At 29.4% G+C, this 17,416-nt stretch overlaps 1 protein-coding gene across 3 annotated transcripts in view; it reads right to left on the reverse strand.

Annotated features, from left to right (window-relative positions):
• Positions 1-543: 543 nt before the first annotated feature.
• Positions 544-17,416, reverse strand: part of LOC145976196 (uncharacterized) — a 37,382-nt gene continuing 20,509 nt past the window's right edge. For 2 of the 3 annotated variants that reach the window (XM_083107227.1, XM_083107228.1), the window contains exons 5-8: positions 8,302-8,501; positions 4,575-4,687; positions 1,934-2,126; positions 544-1,602 (exon numbers count right to left, since the gene is read on the reverse strand). In XM_083107227.1, the coding sequence (XP_082963353.1) occupies positions 1,322-1,602; positions 1,934-2,126; positions 4,575-4,687; positions 8,302-8,501 (787 nt within the window). In that variant the 3' untranslated portion in view covers positions 544-1,321. The remainder of the gene's footprint in view (positions 1,603-1,933; positions 2,127-4,574; positions 4,688-8,301; positions 8,502-17,416) is intronic. The other variant, XM_083107229.1, reaches the window with a different exon arrangement.

Below are 17,416 nucleotides of genomic sequence, written 5' to 3' on the forward strand. Positions count from 1 at the left end.
AATAAATAATCAAATCGCTGCATTGCAGGGATAGCGCGTCATTTTGTACCTGCGCTGTCATTTATCTCGCGCTCGAACGGAACCTGATCCTGTCTAAGATTGTTTTGTAATAAGATTGTTTTCTTATATTATAATTTCTAATTCGCGCGCGCGCATACGCACACAACTCATACGCACATACATGCATGTTATGGATCTTATTTCTGTAATCACGATAACGTATATTGGGACTCGGTATCCACTTCGTGCTCAATCCACTCTTACCTGTTAGTCTCATACTCTCCACTATATGAGCACGTGCAAGACGAGAAAACGAGACGTCGAAGGTTGAGAACCCACTTAATCCTTTAATCAGGTATATCCATCTGTGACCTTTTTCCTGTCGAGGCACGTTCCCAAGGGATACATTGCTTGAGTGTGTTTTACAAGGCTTAGTAATATATACGTATATTTTAATTCGTAATTTATTAAACCCATCACGAGAAGACTCATCTATTGCGAAAAATAATATTAAATAATAAAAAAATTAATCCTATTATCAACGGGCCTTATTTTGTAGTCGTTTATCAACGTATAAAAATAATATTATTATACTTTATGAAATTTATTTATTATAAAATTAAAATTTTTGTGAGCTGACAATAGTTAAAGTAATCGTAATTTTATTATTAAAAAAATAATATTTTTTGATGTATATAGTTACAGAAAACTTTAGCATTATTAATATGTTTTAATATGTTTAGTATAGTTTTAATCTTTTTCATATTAGAAAGTCCAAAAAATAATAAGAATATTTCATAGGATAATTTCTTCGCCTGTATCTCTTCGTCGTTTATTTCATTTTAATACCCAATTCGCAAAAAATTGAAAAGAAATTAATGATATATAAAACAAAGTTTTGCATGTGTTTGATATCAATGCGAATTACTCTGCAGGTGTACGATAGAGATACATCGGATAATGTCAAAGATCTATTGCGGGAACGCGCAAGAACAAAGATCTGAATAGAACGTGTACGACCTATGGATCATAACAGCGACTTCTTACCAGGACACATAATCAGTGCGCAAGCCGTAAAATCGTTACGATCTTCTAACTGGCAAAGTTTTGTCCGAGTTGGAGTGGCATAAACCTCATAATATCCGCGAAGATAAGAAAAAATGAAAATGTCAATGTACAACACCCTCGCAGAGAAGCGTCGCGTTTACCTCCTCGATCTCAATTACCGTTCGTGTTTTTACTCGAGAAACATTCCTCGATCGTAAAAGGGATCCTTTCTTGTCATTCCTGCTTTCCCTTCTCTATATCTTGTCGCAATATTTCACAGCACGTGTAAATTCTCACAGCTCTTGCTCTTACTATCGTTTAAGCACATCTTGTTGAGAATTTCCCTAGCAAGATTCAGATTTAGAACGGTTTTGCTATTGTGTAGCCTCGACAATAGCTTGCTTTTGCTGCCCTGACGTCGAAGTTTCTTTTCACGGGTCTCTCTAAGGCGGATTTGCTTCAGAACGCCGACCAGAAGCTCGTCCACATTATGCTTGAGCCCGCTAGATGTTTCAATGAATTTGCACTCGCGCGATGTGGCCAACTGCTTCCCGTCTTTAACAAATTGCAATTTCAAATTAATTGAAATTCCACGCAAAATATCGATAAAATTCGATTATATTCGGTCGATTTTAAATTACTTATGTAAAATCTAAAGAGTGGATAAATCTAATAAGAGAGAATATATAACCAACATACACAATTATTTATAATTATAAATTTTAAATACTCTTTTTTTGCATGTAACTCATATTAAAATTATTTACTGCAAATTAAATTTTCCATTTCTTAAATTAAAAATTATATACAACAAGCAAATAAAATAAAAGCACAGAAATGAAGTAAAAGCATTGTCTACAAATTTTATTCGCAGTATTTTTTTTACCATTTGCCGAAATTATCCGACTTCTCGCGAGGTCGGATTTGTTGCCAACAACGATGACTGTATGTTCCTGAGTGTAATGTTCTTGCCACAGATAATTTAGTATCTCTTCAGCCACTTGAAAGCTCGTACGTGAAACGATTGAATAAACCACGATGCAAGCATGTGGCTCGTATGTCGACAAGGAGTTTTCGACCTAAGAGATTTTTAAAAAATTTTTTTATTCTGACATTCATCACATAAAATGAGATTAAATGACCTTAAACGCTTACATCTATAAATATTATGTGAATGTCTTCTTTTATAAAATTATAAATAATTTTATTTGTGATGCTATCTCTTTCTCTTATTTTTTATGTTATTTAAAAAAAAATTTAATCAAATTAGCTGTTAAAGTCATAAGTTAAAATAATAGATTATTAATCCACATAATATAATTCAAAATATATTTGCAATTATAAGTGACAAATAGCATTATAAGTTTGATAATGTATTCATCTTCAATAGATCTTCGGAAGAAATTGAAAAAATGCATGACAGAAGATTTTAAAGTTTGATTGAGTTAAAACTTCAACCGAACAAAACTTCTTAATCAAGTAATAATGCGACAAGTTGCAATATATTGTAGACGAGAAAACAAACTCGACGTCGACGAAATGTTTAGTTTGAAAACTTACATAAATAATAACCTCTTTGCGAAAAAATATTTTAACGACTGTTTCAATGATTTTTATGACAATAATGATCATTTTTATCAATCAAATTTTACGTATTACACAAAGCAATATAAAACTTTCTAATACTTCAATTATGATTTATATTATTCGTATAATAGCTTTTTTTATACATTGTGATTGTTAAAAATTGCCTTTGAAATTGTCTTTGATTTTCTTATCAATGTCGTTATTTATAATATCTATATCGCGTCAATATAGTATCTATATCGCTTCTTGCAAAACCAAATTGCACAAATACAAGTAATTTAGTGAACTTTGCAACTGCGATATTAAAGTTACAATCCTCGTCGATTTACGACTTGGTACATGAAATTCGCATTAACGCACGCTGAGCGGACTTGGATAGGTAACTCGACAAATCCCGAGAATAATTCAGATTAAGGAAGTCAATTTAATATGGATGTCGAAGTATAATTCAGGATGGATTTTGTTCAAAATTCAATTTTATGAAAGCAAATTTTTAGAGAAAGTTAATTTCGTTTGTTACAATTAAATTACAAATTATTAATGCGCGTTTATATTTAGCTTTAAGAAATTACATCTGTTGATATGCTATTGTGACGTAAAGAAAGAGAGAGAAACGAGGTAATCAACAAAAATACATGAACAATTATTTTCTCTAAAAAGTTTCAACTTTAAAAAAATTTGATATTAAAAAATCACTTTATATTTACAAAGAAAGGAATGGTATTCTTTAAAATAAATTATAAAATGCATCTCTTTTGCAAAAAATTTCTCGCAATTTCTTCTGCGTATTTCTCTGAATTTGATTCAAGACTATCACTATATTTTATGTTATTATTCTCTAATTCCATTCTTTGATCTCTTATCAATTTTAATGAGTTTGCTTTTATCTAATTTCGTAGCAATTACGTAAAATAATCTGAGAATGTCATCCTCTCGTCATCGCGATAACAAATAGAAATAATTAAGACATTCTAGAGACAAATAGGATAAAGAACAATTTTCACCAACAATGGTAATGGCAATAACTTTGATTCTCTCACCGACAAAGTACATAATATATAACTAAAACAAAAAAAATATTACTTAATCCCTTAATTTGACTGAATAAAAGAAATAATCGTGTCTTTAATTATAATGAAAAATATAAATAGAATATGAAGTAATAAAATTTTAAACTGAAATCGAAAATCTTCAAATAAAAATTAATTTAATACATAATAAAGAAAAAAGAAAGAGAATGAAAATACAAGTATAATTGATAAGAATAATATATTCTGTACACATATTCACTTTCCCTTTCTTTTATCTCTTTTGTATTATATTTTTTAATTATAAAATAGCAATTATAATGCGTCGCGTTAATATGAATTCCAGAAAAATCCGCCTGTGACACAAGAATTGCAAAATACACAGATGCAGCAAAATTCATCATGTTTAACGAGAAGAATCTATTGGATGATATTCTCAGTCATATATTGTATGATAAAAAATTCTAAATATCACCACGAGTCCTTTATTCATAAGCAAAATTATACATTCCGACAACACTGCACAATATATTGAGTTAATGGAAAGATTCTGCTTTGCAGATAATGCGTAAGATACTTTAAGATATTAAAACCGAAGGGGTAGTTTAATATGCTGGCAGTCAATGTTTATCCAAGCCCACGATTGAGGAAATTGTAATGCTATGCAAAATTTTCCTAAGTTTTATAGAGTTTGCTAAATACATTAGAATTAGAGACAAAGGTCTATCTCAGGCTTTATATAAATATTAATTGACTAAAGATATACGAAATTTGTATATATAATAATAAATAACAAATAAATAAATAAAAAAAATATATACATAGATATAACTTTATACGCATAATATAATATAATATAATAAATAATAAGATTATTGCTTATATAAATTTTAAAAATAATTTAATACTCACGCTCATTTCAACATGCGGATGATCGATAAAGATCATTTCCGATTCCTCGCCATCTAACAAAATGGAAACGGTTTTCTCTCCGAACTCATCATCTGCAATATAAAGATGAAAGTCTGTGCTAAATGTTGTTGAATATTGTTTAACTTGTAATTCATGCCATGTAAGAGAAGAATATATCAAACATTAAAAAAGTTTTCATTCCATCTTACAATCTTTCTATACTATATAATATTTATTTAAGAGTATATTATCATAAATGTCTATTTAAAAGTACATTATTATTCATTATACATTATCATTCACTAAATATACAGGGTGTCCCAGACCACCCGTACACCCCTTTTAAAATGAAAATAAATGGCTTTTGTCAAAAATTGCGAACAATTTTTAAGTAAATCGGGTACGCTCTATCAAATGGTGATATTTTCAACTTTTGATTCCGACCGGAAATACGCTATCCGGATCGGAAGTTGAATTTTTTTAGGGGAACATGATACTTTTTATTACAGATTCGAATTGTATGTGAAAAAATAAGAAACTTTTGTATAAAACGTTTTTTCTGAAAGTGCCTCTGTCAATCTTAAAATTGACCTTGAAAGGAACTGTGATGAACTTTCAATAATTAATATTTCTATTATTATTACAAAAATCGCTACATGGAATAAGGATTTCTTTATTTAATTTACTGCGCTCTACCTCCTCACAAGTGCGTGAGCTTATGCTCAGGGACACCCTGTATACGTACTCATTTAGAATGTAAATAATTGTGAGCTAATGATAAGCTAATTTGATATCATTAGATGTGTTTACAAGTCAAATAATAGTAATTAACATGAAATTCAATTACTATTCTTATATTCTATCCAAGTTATTTAGTAAATTTTAAGTCATTTAATATACGTATATCTTATATAATTTCTAATAATAATAAACTGATGTCCACTTCTAAATAATTAATAAATAATTGAAATTTTTAATTGATGGAATCTCTTAATAATCAAGATTGTATGACATACATACATATATATATACATATATATAAATATGCATTCAAGTCACACAAATAAGCAAACTTGCTTTTTGAAAAGTCTATTTTATTAAACTGATAGACACATTCGAAAATATATTATTATTTTTTAATTTGTGATAATCTTAACCCACGATTCATTAATTTCTCATAGAAAATGTTCTGCAAGTTTGACAGTAAAATAATTTTATTGCTATCTATAAAGGATCAACCATTGAGTTGAACTATATTTCGTGAACTATTTCATTACTTATAATGATGGCAAATCGATCACAAGAACTCTGCAAAAAAATGAATTGCACTGAGATAAATATAAACTATTTTAATCTTAATGCCGATTTTAATTCAGAGAAGGAATTGAAGAAAAAAAATGTTCATAGAACAAAAAAGAGTGTGAAATAAAACATAATAAAATACTGCATAAAAATTACCATATAAATACAAATTTAGAGTAGAAATATTTATGAGCTTATTTTTTTCTACTGTAATATTTTTATTTAAAAAAGGTACAAAAATACATACAATTATTATTCATAATAATTGTATGTATTTTTGTATATTATTATTATTCACATATTATTATTCAAAATTTGCAAACCTATTTAAGACAATTTATAAAAATTCCTTTTTGAACTAAATAAAAAGAAATTATTCTAAAAAAAGAAAAAAAGATTATTTGCTATCAAATTTTGTCCGTCTTTCTCAATTTGTAATAAAACTGAAGTGATCTTGAACTCTTTCTTAAAGTAAAACTTTATCGTATAAAATAATTATCTAACTAAAAATATTCAAATAACTTACATCATAGGAGACCTAATGGAACTGATTAAAGTTTGAACAAGCAGCAAAAGTTTTAAGGAGGAATGTCAAACTAGTTTAGTATAGTTAATGTGCTATGCAAACTCTACAATTTGTCGCATACAAGTTTAAACATCATTAGCGATCCGAAACTATGACTTACTTTTACGAATCCATATTTTCTCATTACTCCCGAAATATAAATACGGAATCAATGTATAAGGTATTTTGAAACGCTTGTGTTAAACAATTTAAAATCTATCTATCGTATCTATTTAGTCAGATACGATATATTCTCCTTTATTTTCCAGCATCTTCTTTATCCGAGAAAAACGAATCTATCATTGATTGTTTCTCCTTAAACTTTTACATTTCCAGATAGCGATAAATTGAATTTACTTGTAACAGAATATATGGAGTATTTTAAGTATATAGAGTGGATGATAAATAAACACGCAAGGAAAGAATGCAAGTTGCATTTGAGCTACAGCAAAAGAGATTGTACAGATTCACTTTATATGAAATGGCGAATGCAGGGAATAAACATGTATTTTATTAAATTATCAAAGTATAGAAAAATATGATATTATTTGATTTATATTTCTTGTTCACAATTGTAATTTTAATGACAGACTATTCTTCTCCTAATATATTTTTTTGCAAAATATTCTCACATGTATTAAAAAGATATTAATCTGTCTTTTATATATAGCAAAATATTTAAAATATTATAAAATAAAAATATAAAAGAAATAATTTCATAATTTTCGCTAAGACTTCTCATCAAACACAAATCCAATAAAAACGAAGAGGTCTTGCAAATTAAATAACATAAAAACATTACATTAAAATAATAATTTGAAATAAAATCACTCCAATAAAGTTATCTAAAGGTTCGACAATGACTCATGTAATGCGAGGCTCTTGAATAACCAGGATTAACATGATGAAAAGTTGCATGCGAGAGGGATGCATCCTCGTGAACTCTCGATATTGCGCACCGCGCGTTTTTACACGTGGCGTTTATGCACGTGTATGACCGTTCGCAATCACATAAGGGAATGAATATACGAAGCGCAGTATTGCGCTTGTGTGCAAAACCCCGCTTCGTACACTGGAAATTATTGGTGCTGCAACATGCTGTGACCGGAATTGCGTGAGGATGCAGAATTGGCCTCTTCATGCAATGTGCCTGTCGAGTTTCAAAGCCGCGCGATCCAGCGTGGTGCAAAACGAGTAAAGTGAATTTTTCTCTCCGCGTTATTATTAACTACCTTTGCTTTTCAGAGAAGTGGGCGTAGCGTGTCTGCGCCCCGTGCAAACCGAGAGATTGGTTACACCATATGTCTTTAAGCACGTTAGTTTTAATTAAAAGTTAATTAAATCAGAAAAGGTTAATTAAATAGCAAAAGTCCCATTTGATCGATTCTATTTTATTATCGCGCAACAAATTTGCGTGCAAACGAAGTATAAAAATACAATGAACATTGGCGATGAACTTCGAGAGGACAAAATCTTATCTTTATCAACTGGCATTATTATCTTAACAAAGGAGAAATTTTTCAATATATCTGTTCTGGATGTGTATTTATTTAGAAATATATAGGATGTTTTAAATTTCCTACTTTTTTGGTAAATAATAAAAAATTAAAGAGAGAGAATTTAAAAATTTCGATAAACAATTACGTCTATTAAAAAGAGAAAGAACTGCTTGAAATTATTCCAATGCATAACCATCCTTTTGAGACACACTTTAAGTGAATTACATCAAGCGTCGTGCTGCAAAATCCTATATCACAGATAGAGGACAATCTATCCTTTTAATGGAAAATCTTAAGTCCCCTTGTTTCTTGTTGAAGGATATCGCGGTATTGTTTTACGTGCGAGGATGCACAGACTTACCTAGACTGGCATCATACGTATTTATGTATTCACTCGTCATGAATTGCGAGACCAAAGCCGTCTTTCCCACACCAGAGTCTCCCAGCAAGATTACCCTATACTTTGAAATAGTTTCCTCAATGTCGCTATCGGTACTAGCGTCTTGCCCGCTACAACAAGAGCCTTCAAATGGTGATTTCTCTCCTGACACATTGCTGTTTCTGGAAGCAGAAGGAAAAAGATATTGAGATTCGTAATGATCACACATAATGAAATATTTGAAGTATTAATAGAGACAAGTGTTACATAGATTAATGTCAACATCAAAATGAGAAAGAAAGTTATTTTTCTAATTAATATCTATTCGCTTGTAAAAAAGAATAAACAAATTTATTCGTATTCTCGTAAATCGTAAATGTTCTCATAAATAAGTTTTACAGTGATATCAATCTTATCAGATAGAGTTCTTTTTATTTATAAAATAACGATTTAGAGAATATGGAGTATATAATCTTTCTCGTAGTAAATCTTCATATCTCTATCTTTATATCATATGTTTACTTATCACATTATTTAAATTCATGCAGAATTATTTTACTCTTGCTTTTATCTCTTGTATCACGTCGAGAATATGAAAAATGCATCCTCGTTTTTTTCTATCTTTCATATTCCTGCCTTCCATTTACGTCTTATGCAAATTTGTCGGCAAGAGAAACCTTTGCTAATGTATAATATGATTATGTGTATTCTTTTGAACATAGATACATGACATAAATAATAATTAAATTTTTTATTTAGATAATTAATCGTCACGATATTCTCTTCAATCTTTTCAGAATTATCGCATTTTACGTCCGCTAATGTACAATGATATATGAGTTGCTTCGTGTATTCTTTAATACCTATATATATTTATCAATGTATGAAAGTATATACAACTAATGCAAATTGTGTTTTTATATACGAGTAGATTGTATTCGCTTTTGTTATAAGAATTCTTCTTCAATATTATGAAAAATATCACAATTTTAAATAATAAAGGAAAAAGTTTTTCCTCGAAAGTTTCAGCATCGTTTAATCCTTAGTTTTTTTAAAAATTAACTAAATTAGTCTTTCAAAAATTAACTATTTTGACAAAGTCATCAATTCTTTACATTAATTTTCTCTAGAAGTTTTTTAAGTATTTTGGAATCTCATAACCATTATATTCCTTTATTAAGTAACATTATATACATTTGGCCGAACATCGGTTTAATCGCACAATAAATGCTATTGCAATAAGCTACCGTCTCTATAAGCATACATATATACATATAGCATACATATGTACATAGGTTGCATGTAACATCATTGTTCGAACAATACCACAACTTCGAGTTAACTATTGGTGCCGCCTGTAATAATTATCGCGTTTTACTCGTTTGCCAGTGTACAATATCAATCCGATGGATTTCGGCGTCCTCCAATGGCCGACAAACCGAACCAGCTTAACTTTGATAAGTTCGCAGATTACAAATGTCAACCGTAATACTCGCGCAGAAATGATATGCAATTATTCATAAATCAAATTTTGAGAAGAAAATTTAATTGTGCATACAATCAGTGCAATATATTTCATAAATACGTATTAATAATCAATCTCGCGATTATGAAATGTTTTATATGATTAACATTATTAATTATTATTTTACAGAATAAACTAAAATGAGAGCAAACAGTAGTTCAATTTATAGTTGAAAAATGTAGTTCAATTTATCGTTAAATCGCTTGCTCGTTAAAGTTACAACATGTGTATATACCCGAGAGTATATACAAGAGCCATCGTTATGTTTAAAATCAGACAGTAGTACATAAATAACACAAGTACTGATGTTATATCAAAGTTCCTACACGGGATTATTCTCAATAATATGTTTGCTACAGTAAAAACACAGAAATAGAAGCAAAAAGACGTCTGTTATCAATAAAAATAATCTTGTCGATAGTATCTTAAAATGATTCCTCGTTAAATCGTTCATTTAAAGTAAAGTTCCTTACAAACATATATATATATATATCGATCATATTTCATCATGTTTTAATGTTTTAAATCTATTATAAACTTGCATAAGAAATATAGATATATAATAAAATATATATCAAAAAATATGTGAAATATATATTTTCTAAAAAATAGTATTTAAGTAAATATACAACATTTTAATATCTGTGCTAATACCTATTTATTTAACCATGTTTAATAATGATATATGCATTCTATTAAAATTATATGTTGTTATTTTATATAGATCTACTGTAATTTGCACATATTTTTGCAATTATATACTAGATTTGCGTACAAAACGTCAAAAACAATATTGTTAATTTAATTATTAAATTTTTTTTATTCTGTGAGCAACAATAAATTTTATTTTATCTTAGACAAAACATGTATTAAAGTATCGATAACTCGAATTTAATCGATATAATAAGAGTATGAAAATAATTTCTAAGAATTTATCACACATACGAAGCCAACACTTAATTTTCAGTTATGAAGTCAAGGCTACAAATCTCAATGAATTTGCACTATATTTCCAAGAACATTTTCCGCCTGATTTTCTATCCATGGCATATTTTCTGCTCACAGTAATATCCAATTACGCGATTTACGCGCAGACAAATCGAAAGATATCCACATTTCTCCAGAAGCTAACAAGGCTGTGTCCCTTCTCTTCATCACTGTTGTTATTCCGAGCAGATGAATATGATATAATATTTCAAAGTCATTTCGTTTTACGTAATTTTCGTAACGTAATTTTCTTTAGTGTTTCCCTTAAAGGATCAGATAATATATATATCAGATATTATTTTTGGAAAAAATTACGCGAATTTTTACAAAATAATAGATGCAGTAATAAATTAATATTAAAAAATGGAAATTAAAACAATATAAATTGTTATTGTAATTAAAAATAATTTTGAAATTGTGTTTTATTTCTTATTTTTTATTTTTCACATTTTTTGCATTGCTAATTTTTGTAATAAATAGAATGAAATTCTATTTTTTTGTAAATGAATGAGTTTGTAGAGCAGATTTGTATAAAAATAATAATGGAAAGTATTAAATAGAAAACACAACAAAGCATAAAAGCAAACATTTTTCTAATGACTTCACATCAATGCATTTCCATCATTCTCGCAACATTTCTTTTCAAAAACCCTATCTCGAGGCAACAGCAAATTATGCACACGAACATTATAACTCATCGTAAATTAATGTTAAATTATTATAATGTCGGAATAGAAAGCTTTAACTTTGTATTGCGACACAATATTTTCAAAAATTTTAAAATAGTTTTATATTTTCAATTTTTCTCTATCAATTTGATATTTTGTTATAAAAAATCTATTTGAATTAAAAAGAAGAATGTGAAATCGCGTCACTTAAGGAATTAAAGAGAAAGAATTAAAGAGAATTTTGCAGATTCTCTCAAAAACGATATATAATATATTTCAATAATTCGCAAATTCATGTAAATTAAAATCCCATATTATTTCCAAGCATAAAAGCGATGTTTTTCCTAGTGACTTCACATCAATGCACTGACATCAATAAAGTTCATGATCCAACTGCGAAAAAATTCTTCGGAATATCTAAATAGCGTGAAGGGTAATGGTGTAAAAGCTCGGCAAAACCCTCGATTAAGCCTCACAGGTATGCGACGTCCCGATCGTTTGCCTCAACTGATATCAATTTTTCCTACAATTAATTTTAAGATCACCAAGTACATTAAACATCCACGAATTTCTCGTCATAGACAAGATAAGTGAGTCAGCAAAAAAAGCCGAATTTCTCTCTCGGAAATATATTTTATTACTCTGCGCAGTAATTATCAAATCTGTATATTACATATGGGAAAAATCGTTATAAAATATTATAAAATCAATGTCAGTGATAATATTTAATACTATTTTATTAATTATCTATTATTTGATTAAAAAATGGTAGTATAAACTGTATTTTTGTCGAACGCGAATATAAAGAAAAGCGCGTATATAGATAATACGAATTACACGACTGCATGAACATCTATTATTAATCTCACTACAAAATCAGAAGTAACAATTTCATCACGCACCGTAAAATAAAATCTCTTGTGAATATTCACATGTGTTTTATTTCGGCGAATTCATTTCGCTGTATGCGTAACATATTGTTACAATAACGATTGTCTCTTCGACTCGGATGTAAAACAAAAGAATTCATTTTTTTGTTAGCAAAGCCACTAAATAAAAATGTCGGATTTATTGAATATAACGTTGAAAGTAGAAATAATTCCTGAAATCTACCGATCGGCTTTAAAATCCAATTAAATGTAACCATTACGTCATTGAAATCTTGTCTATAAAATAAGTTAAGGTGAATTTTTTGCTTACCCTGAGATTTCTATTGAATATTTTATTCGACATACACACACAATTTCTATTTATATTAAAATAATATTAGCATAATATAATAATAACCTTACAGCTATAAAAGAATTTAATTAAGCTATTAACGATTTTTGCAAGCAGATTCTAAAATTCAATATAGTATAATACTAATTTAAAAATAAGCGATTTTTTTCAGAAATTACACTGATGTAATCATAGATCGTGCGTACAACTTTAAAGAAATTATTCGAGCAGTAATTTATAATTAGTGGCAAAACCTGATACTGTAACTAAAGAGATATGCGATATAGTTAAATTTCACCGTATTTCCTCGCTAAGCTCGCTGATCCGTAACCGCTGTACAATCCAAAAAGGCTATTACTATAGAACCCCCTGGGCTGGATGGGTTATACGATCGCCAATGTCCATGACCCGAAAAGGTCGCGCGGTTGATCTATTGTTCGTGAAAGTTACGAGTCCGAAGCGATCTATGTTGCGCCTCAAAAACCAAGCTTGTGCTTTTACAAATGATTTGTATCGAAAATATTGCACAAAATAAAAACTTCCAATTTTTTATGAGAGAAAATGAAAATATAGGAGAAAAATCTTTCAAAATATCAAACAAAAGTAAATTCTTATTGAACGATTCTTAAATTCTCCCAACTAACAAAAAATATATTATTTAATTAATAACAAACTCTTAAAAAATTCTATTCTTATGAAAGTTTGTCAAGTATATATCATATGGTCAAGTATATTGGAATTAATAGGAATAATATATATTTACGAGAAAGTATGTAATTCGAGATGCAGATACTAAAAAATATTATTTTACAATTTCATTTTCCTGTTAGATAAAAAAGAAGCGTACCTTTGAGAATTTCTATCACAAAGCAGAAATGTTCAGCACACTCAGATTACAAATTGATTGCGCGTATCGGATTAATTTTTTTTTACCATATCCTTAATATGAAACATGAAGAATTATTGTCCATTGTTGCTTTGTGTGTGTAATGTTATCAATTTTTACTCACTTAAAATAGAAAAATATATAATCGTAAGGAAAAATCTTCTAAAATAAAAAATTGTATATCATTAGTACTAAATAATTAATGATGTTACGTAAAGAATCTTCACTGTTCCTTTAAAGCAACTCTATTATCGAAGGTTAATTTCGCTTCCGAGAAAATAGTGAGCATGGCTTTCGAAGGTTACCGGAGGTGGCAGATTAATTATGGCTCCAATTAAAAGACGTTGCCCGCCCTCAATGCACTACATATCTTCTGACCTCTAGTTCATTTAAGAGTTTCGTGGTTGAGTATAAACGCGTATTTCAGCCAAAAACAATTCGCAGCAGTTATGCTTGGCACGTGGAAACATACACGTGAATATGTGTGCTTGAGCATGTCAAAGTAGATGGAAAGAAAGAGAGGAAGAGAGAAAGATGGCAAAGAAAAAGGAGAAAACAAACGCAAATATTTATCTCGTCTATTTGGAGAGACGTGGAAACGCATCGGCAAGAACGGAAAATCTGCGCAATATATTAAGCTTGAAGATAAAACAGCTGTCGTTCAAAAAATTTCTTTCATTTTAGCGTTGCATGTTTACAGAAAAATCTTATTTGCAATGGCAAATTATATATTTTAAAAGATTACATTTTACAGAATATATTCGATGAAATCAATTGTAATATTAAGTTTTCATATTTTTAGTTTCGATGTTTCTTAGCTTTAATTAATTAAAAGAAGATCATCGTGCAGCCTAAATTATGTAAAATTTATAAAGCTTCTCTGGAGATAAATCTTTAATATCATATATATAATTTTCCCCTTATCAAAACATATAAATTATATATTTGTTAAAAATATATAATTGAATTATTATAATTAATTTTGTAAATTAATTATGAGATTGAGGTCAACTTATAATTTTACGCCGAATGGTGATTTTCTTTTTATTCAACGAAATCGTGAAAAAAAAGCTTATTGCACAATATAAAATATAAAAATATATATCATGACGTCCACAAAAAAAAGAGGATTAATGGATGATTTTAACGCAAAAGAGAAACGAATAATAAATGATTGAACAGTTTTTCGTGGAAGCGACTACAATAAAAATGCCTTTTAACGCTTTTATGAGTTAAAAATATTTCTTTTTCAGCTTACATCTCACCCGTACAACGAAAAAGCCGGTCGGTAATAAAACTGAGCTTACAACGAGCACCGGCAAAGTCGTGACTATTTTGAGAGACGCGCTAACGAGAGGTTACTCGCTTCGTAGCGAGGCTGGTGATACTCGCATACCAGAGGTTGGATACAAGACGAAGTGGACGTGACTATTAAACATGTAATTTTTTTGCGCACTAAAAAAAGTTATGGATGAAATTGCTATTGTATTTTTCCCTTAAAAAATATTATTTTTTAAATAGATGTAAAGGATAACGTTGCAAAATTTGTATTGCTGTTAATATTAGCCGGATCGTTTAATCGTTTAATTTAAGATTATTGTAAAACTTTGGATTACAATTGTAATGATAAATTTCTCGAACAATTTATTAACAGTGATATGTTGTTAGAAAAAAATTTTGAAATTTTAGTACCATTCGCTGTTTGTAATATGCTATATTTATTTATAAACAATTTACAGCAATCTCGCAACATTAAATTCTTTATAATATAATTCAATTCTTATGATATAAATAAATTTGCAACCTTCAGTACCAAGATAGCGCATTGCTACGGCGAAGTAAGCCGAGCAGTTTATCTCACAGTTAGTGTCATCTGCAAATTCCGCCGAGAGAAAATCCACAGACACTCACACATCGAAATAATGACTTGAATAATTATTATATTTCTCAACGTTAGCTAACTGCAAGTGGCGTCGAAATTCATCGTCTGCATCGTAACACTATTTTGGACGAAATCCATGACAATGTCAAATTCTCTAAGTTAAGAGTTCTCTCTCTAGTCTTAGAATTCTAGTATCTGAATCATCGATGACGATCGCTAGGCGAGACTCTGTTGAGAGAATTGGCAAGAAACAGTACCGTGAGTCATCCTTTCCCGGGAAAGAAGAGTGATCGAATCAATGATCATTGAGTCTTAAATGGACGATGACTACAGTTTTGAAAAACCGTCTCACACAAGAGAACTCACCCATATATTTATAATGTATTATAAACACTCAATGTAAGATCGTGTTAAAGAGTGACAAACAAATCCGAGCGAGAAAATACAAGTGCGACTATTGATTCATCAGTGACGTTTCGCAAGTCAGTGCCAAGAAAACGAATACACAGTACGAATAATTCCTCAGTTCGAAAGATGAAATGCATATTTCGCATAAATGATATGCGCATATCGAAAAAACTCAATTATCTTCAAACGAACTATTTTCTCTACAAAATACAAAATATTAAAATATTTATTTTATTTTTTTTCACCAAACCAAACCTATCACGAATTGAAAAGAAACTCGCATACGTGAATTTTAATTTTTCATAATGCCATTCTCCTTTCCATGCATTTTAAAACTACCTTTCTGTTAGAAACTTTTGTTAAAAAAATGATCTTTGTTCTGAAGCTATACATAATTTTCCGCAAAACTTCCCGTTATGTTGTATGACATTTACGTGTCGTTAAATTTTAAGTGCATCATCATCATCATATGCGAAGAGAATATCTCAAACATTCGTGATAGCTCCGCAAACTCTCCGAGCATGGTTGAATTCTCGCGGATTTGCCATAGTAAGGACCGTTTAACGTGTTGCTTTCTATTCTGTTGACCGACGCCGTAACTTTTCGTCATTATATTCAATACAGAAGCATGATATCCACAAGCTTTCGTTTCTCAAAAAGCGTGCGATGCGACATGAGCGTTTGTTTACCGGAGAGAGATTTCGCGGCACACGTATATATTGTATACACATACAATATATTTATTCTCTGGCATGTATAACTCTACGTTGCATTTTAAATGCCTTCTCTATTATTGAGAAAAATAAAAGTTTTAATTTTGTTATTAAAATTTAGCTCTATCAAATTTATTATTAGAGATTAATATGTCAGGAAGAAAATAATGAGCAATTATTACAAAATTTATTTTTCTCATAATAATCTCGAAGCATTACAATTAAAGTGTAATTTCCTGAGATGACGAATTATATATTTTATTTAAAAATCTTGAAGAAAAAAATACATGGTTATTTATCTAATATTCTACTCTAAAATTGACCCTAATTTCACTGAGAGTCTCTACATATTGGTTTTTATAAAACTTCAAGCAATTTTTTTTGTGAGATTCCTATTATGGGATAAGCCCAACTTTCTCATGATTTTCATTTATTTTTCGGTAGGGGTTCTGCATGAAATAATAAAATGTCCTTCCCACGATATTTCTATAATGTAACAGCGGCTACCAACAGGATGGGGCTGTATTGATGATTTTGCGAGGAAGCAAAGCAAATCCTGGGCCGTATAAAAATAGATTGTACTTGGTTGGCTTCAAATTGTAATATTATATAGTCAAATTTTTGAAATCCGAAGCTCCTTATATCTTCTGACGACAGTCTTACATAAATAAAACATTATTGTGATATATTATTGTTTAATTTTTTTTTCTTTTCTTTATGAAACATCATCCGTGTTACGTTATTCTGACACGCTATCTCTCCTCGTGAAAGCATCATGCTATTTTCAAGCTTTGCAGAAAAGTACAC

Source organism: Camponotus vicinus, unplaced genomic scaffold (genome assembly GCF_025532165.1).
Source record: "Camponotus vicinus isolate PSW18456_S1 unplaced genomic scaffold, iyCamVici1.0 SCAF_8, whole genome shotgun sequence".
Classification (NCBI taxonomy): Eukaryota; Metazoa; Arthropoda; class Insecta; order Hymenoptera; family Formicidae; genus Camponotus; species Camponotus vicinus.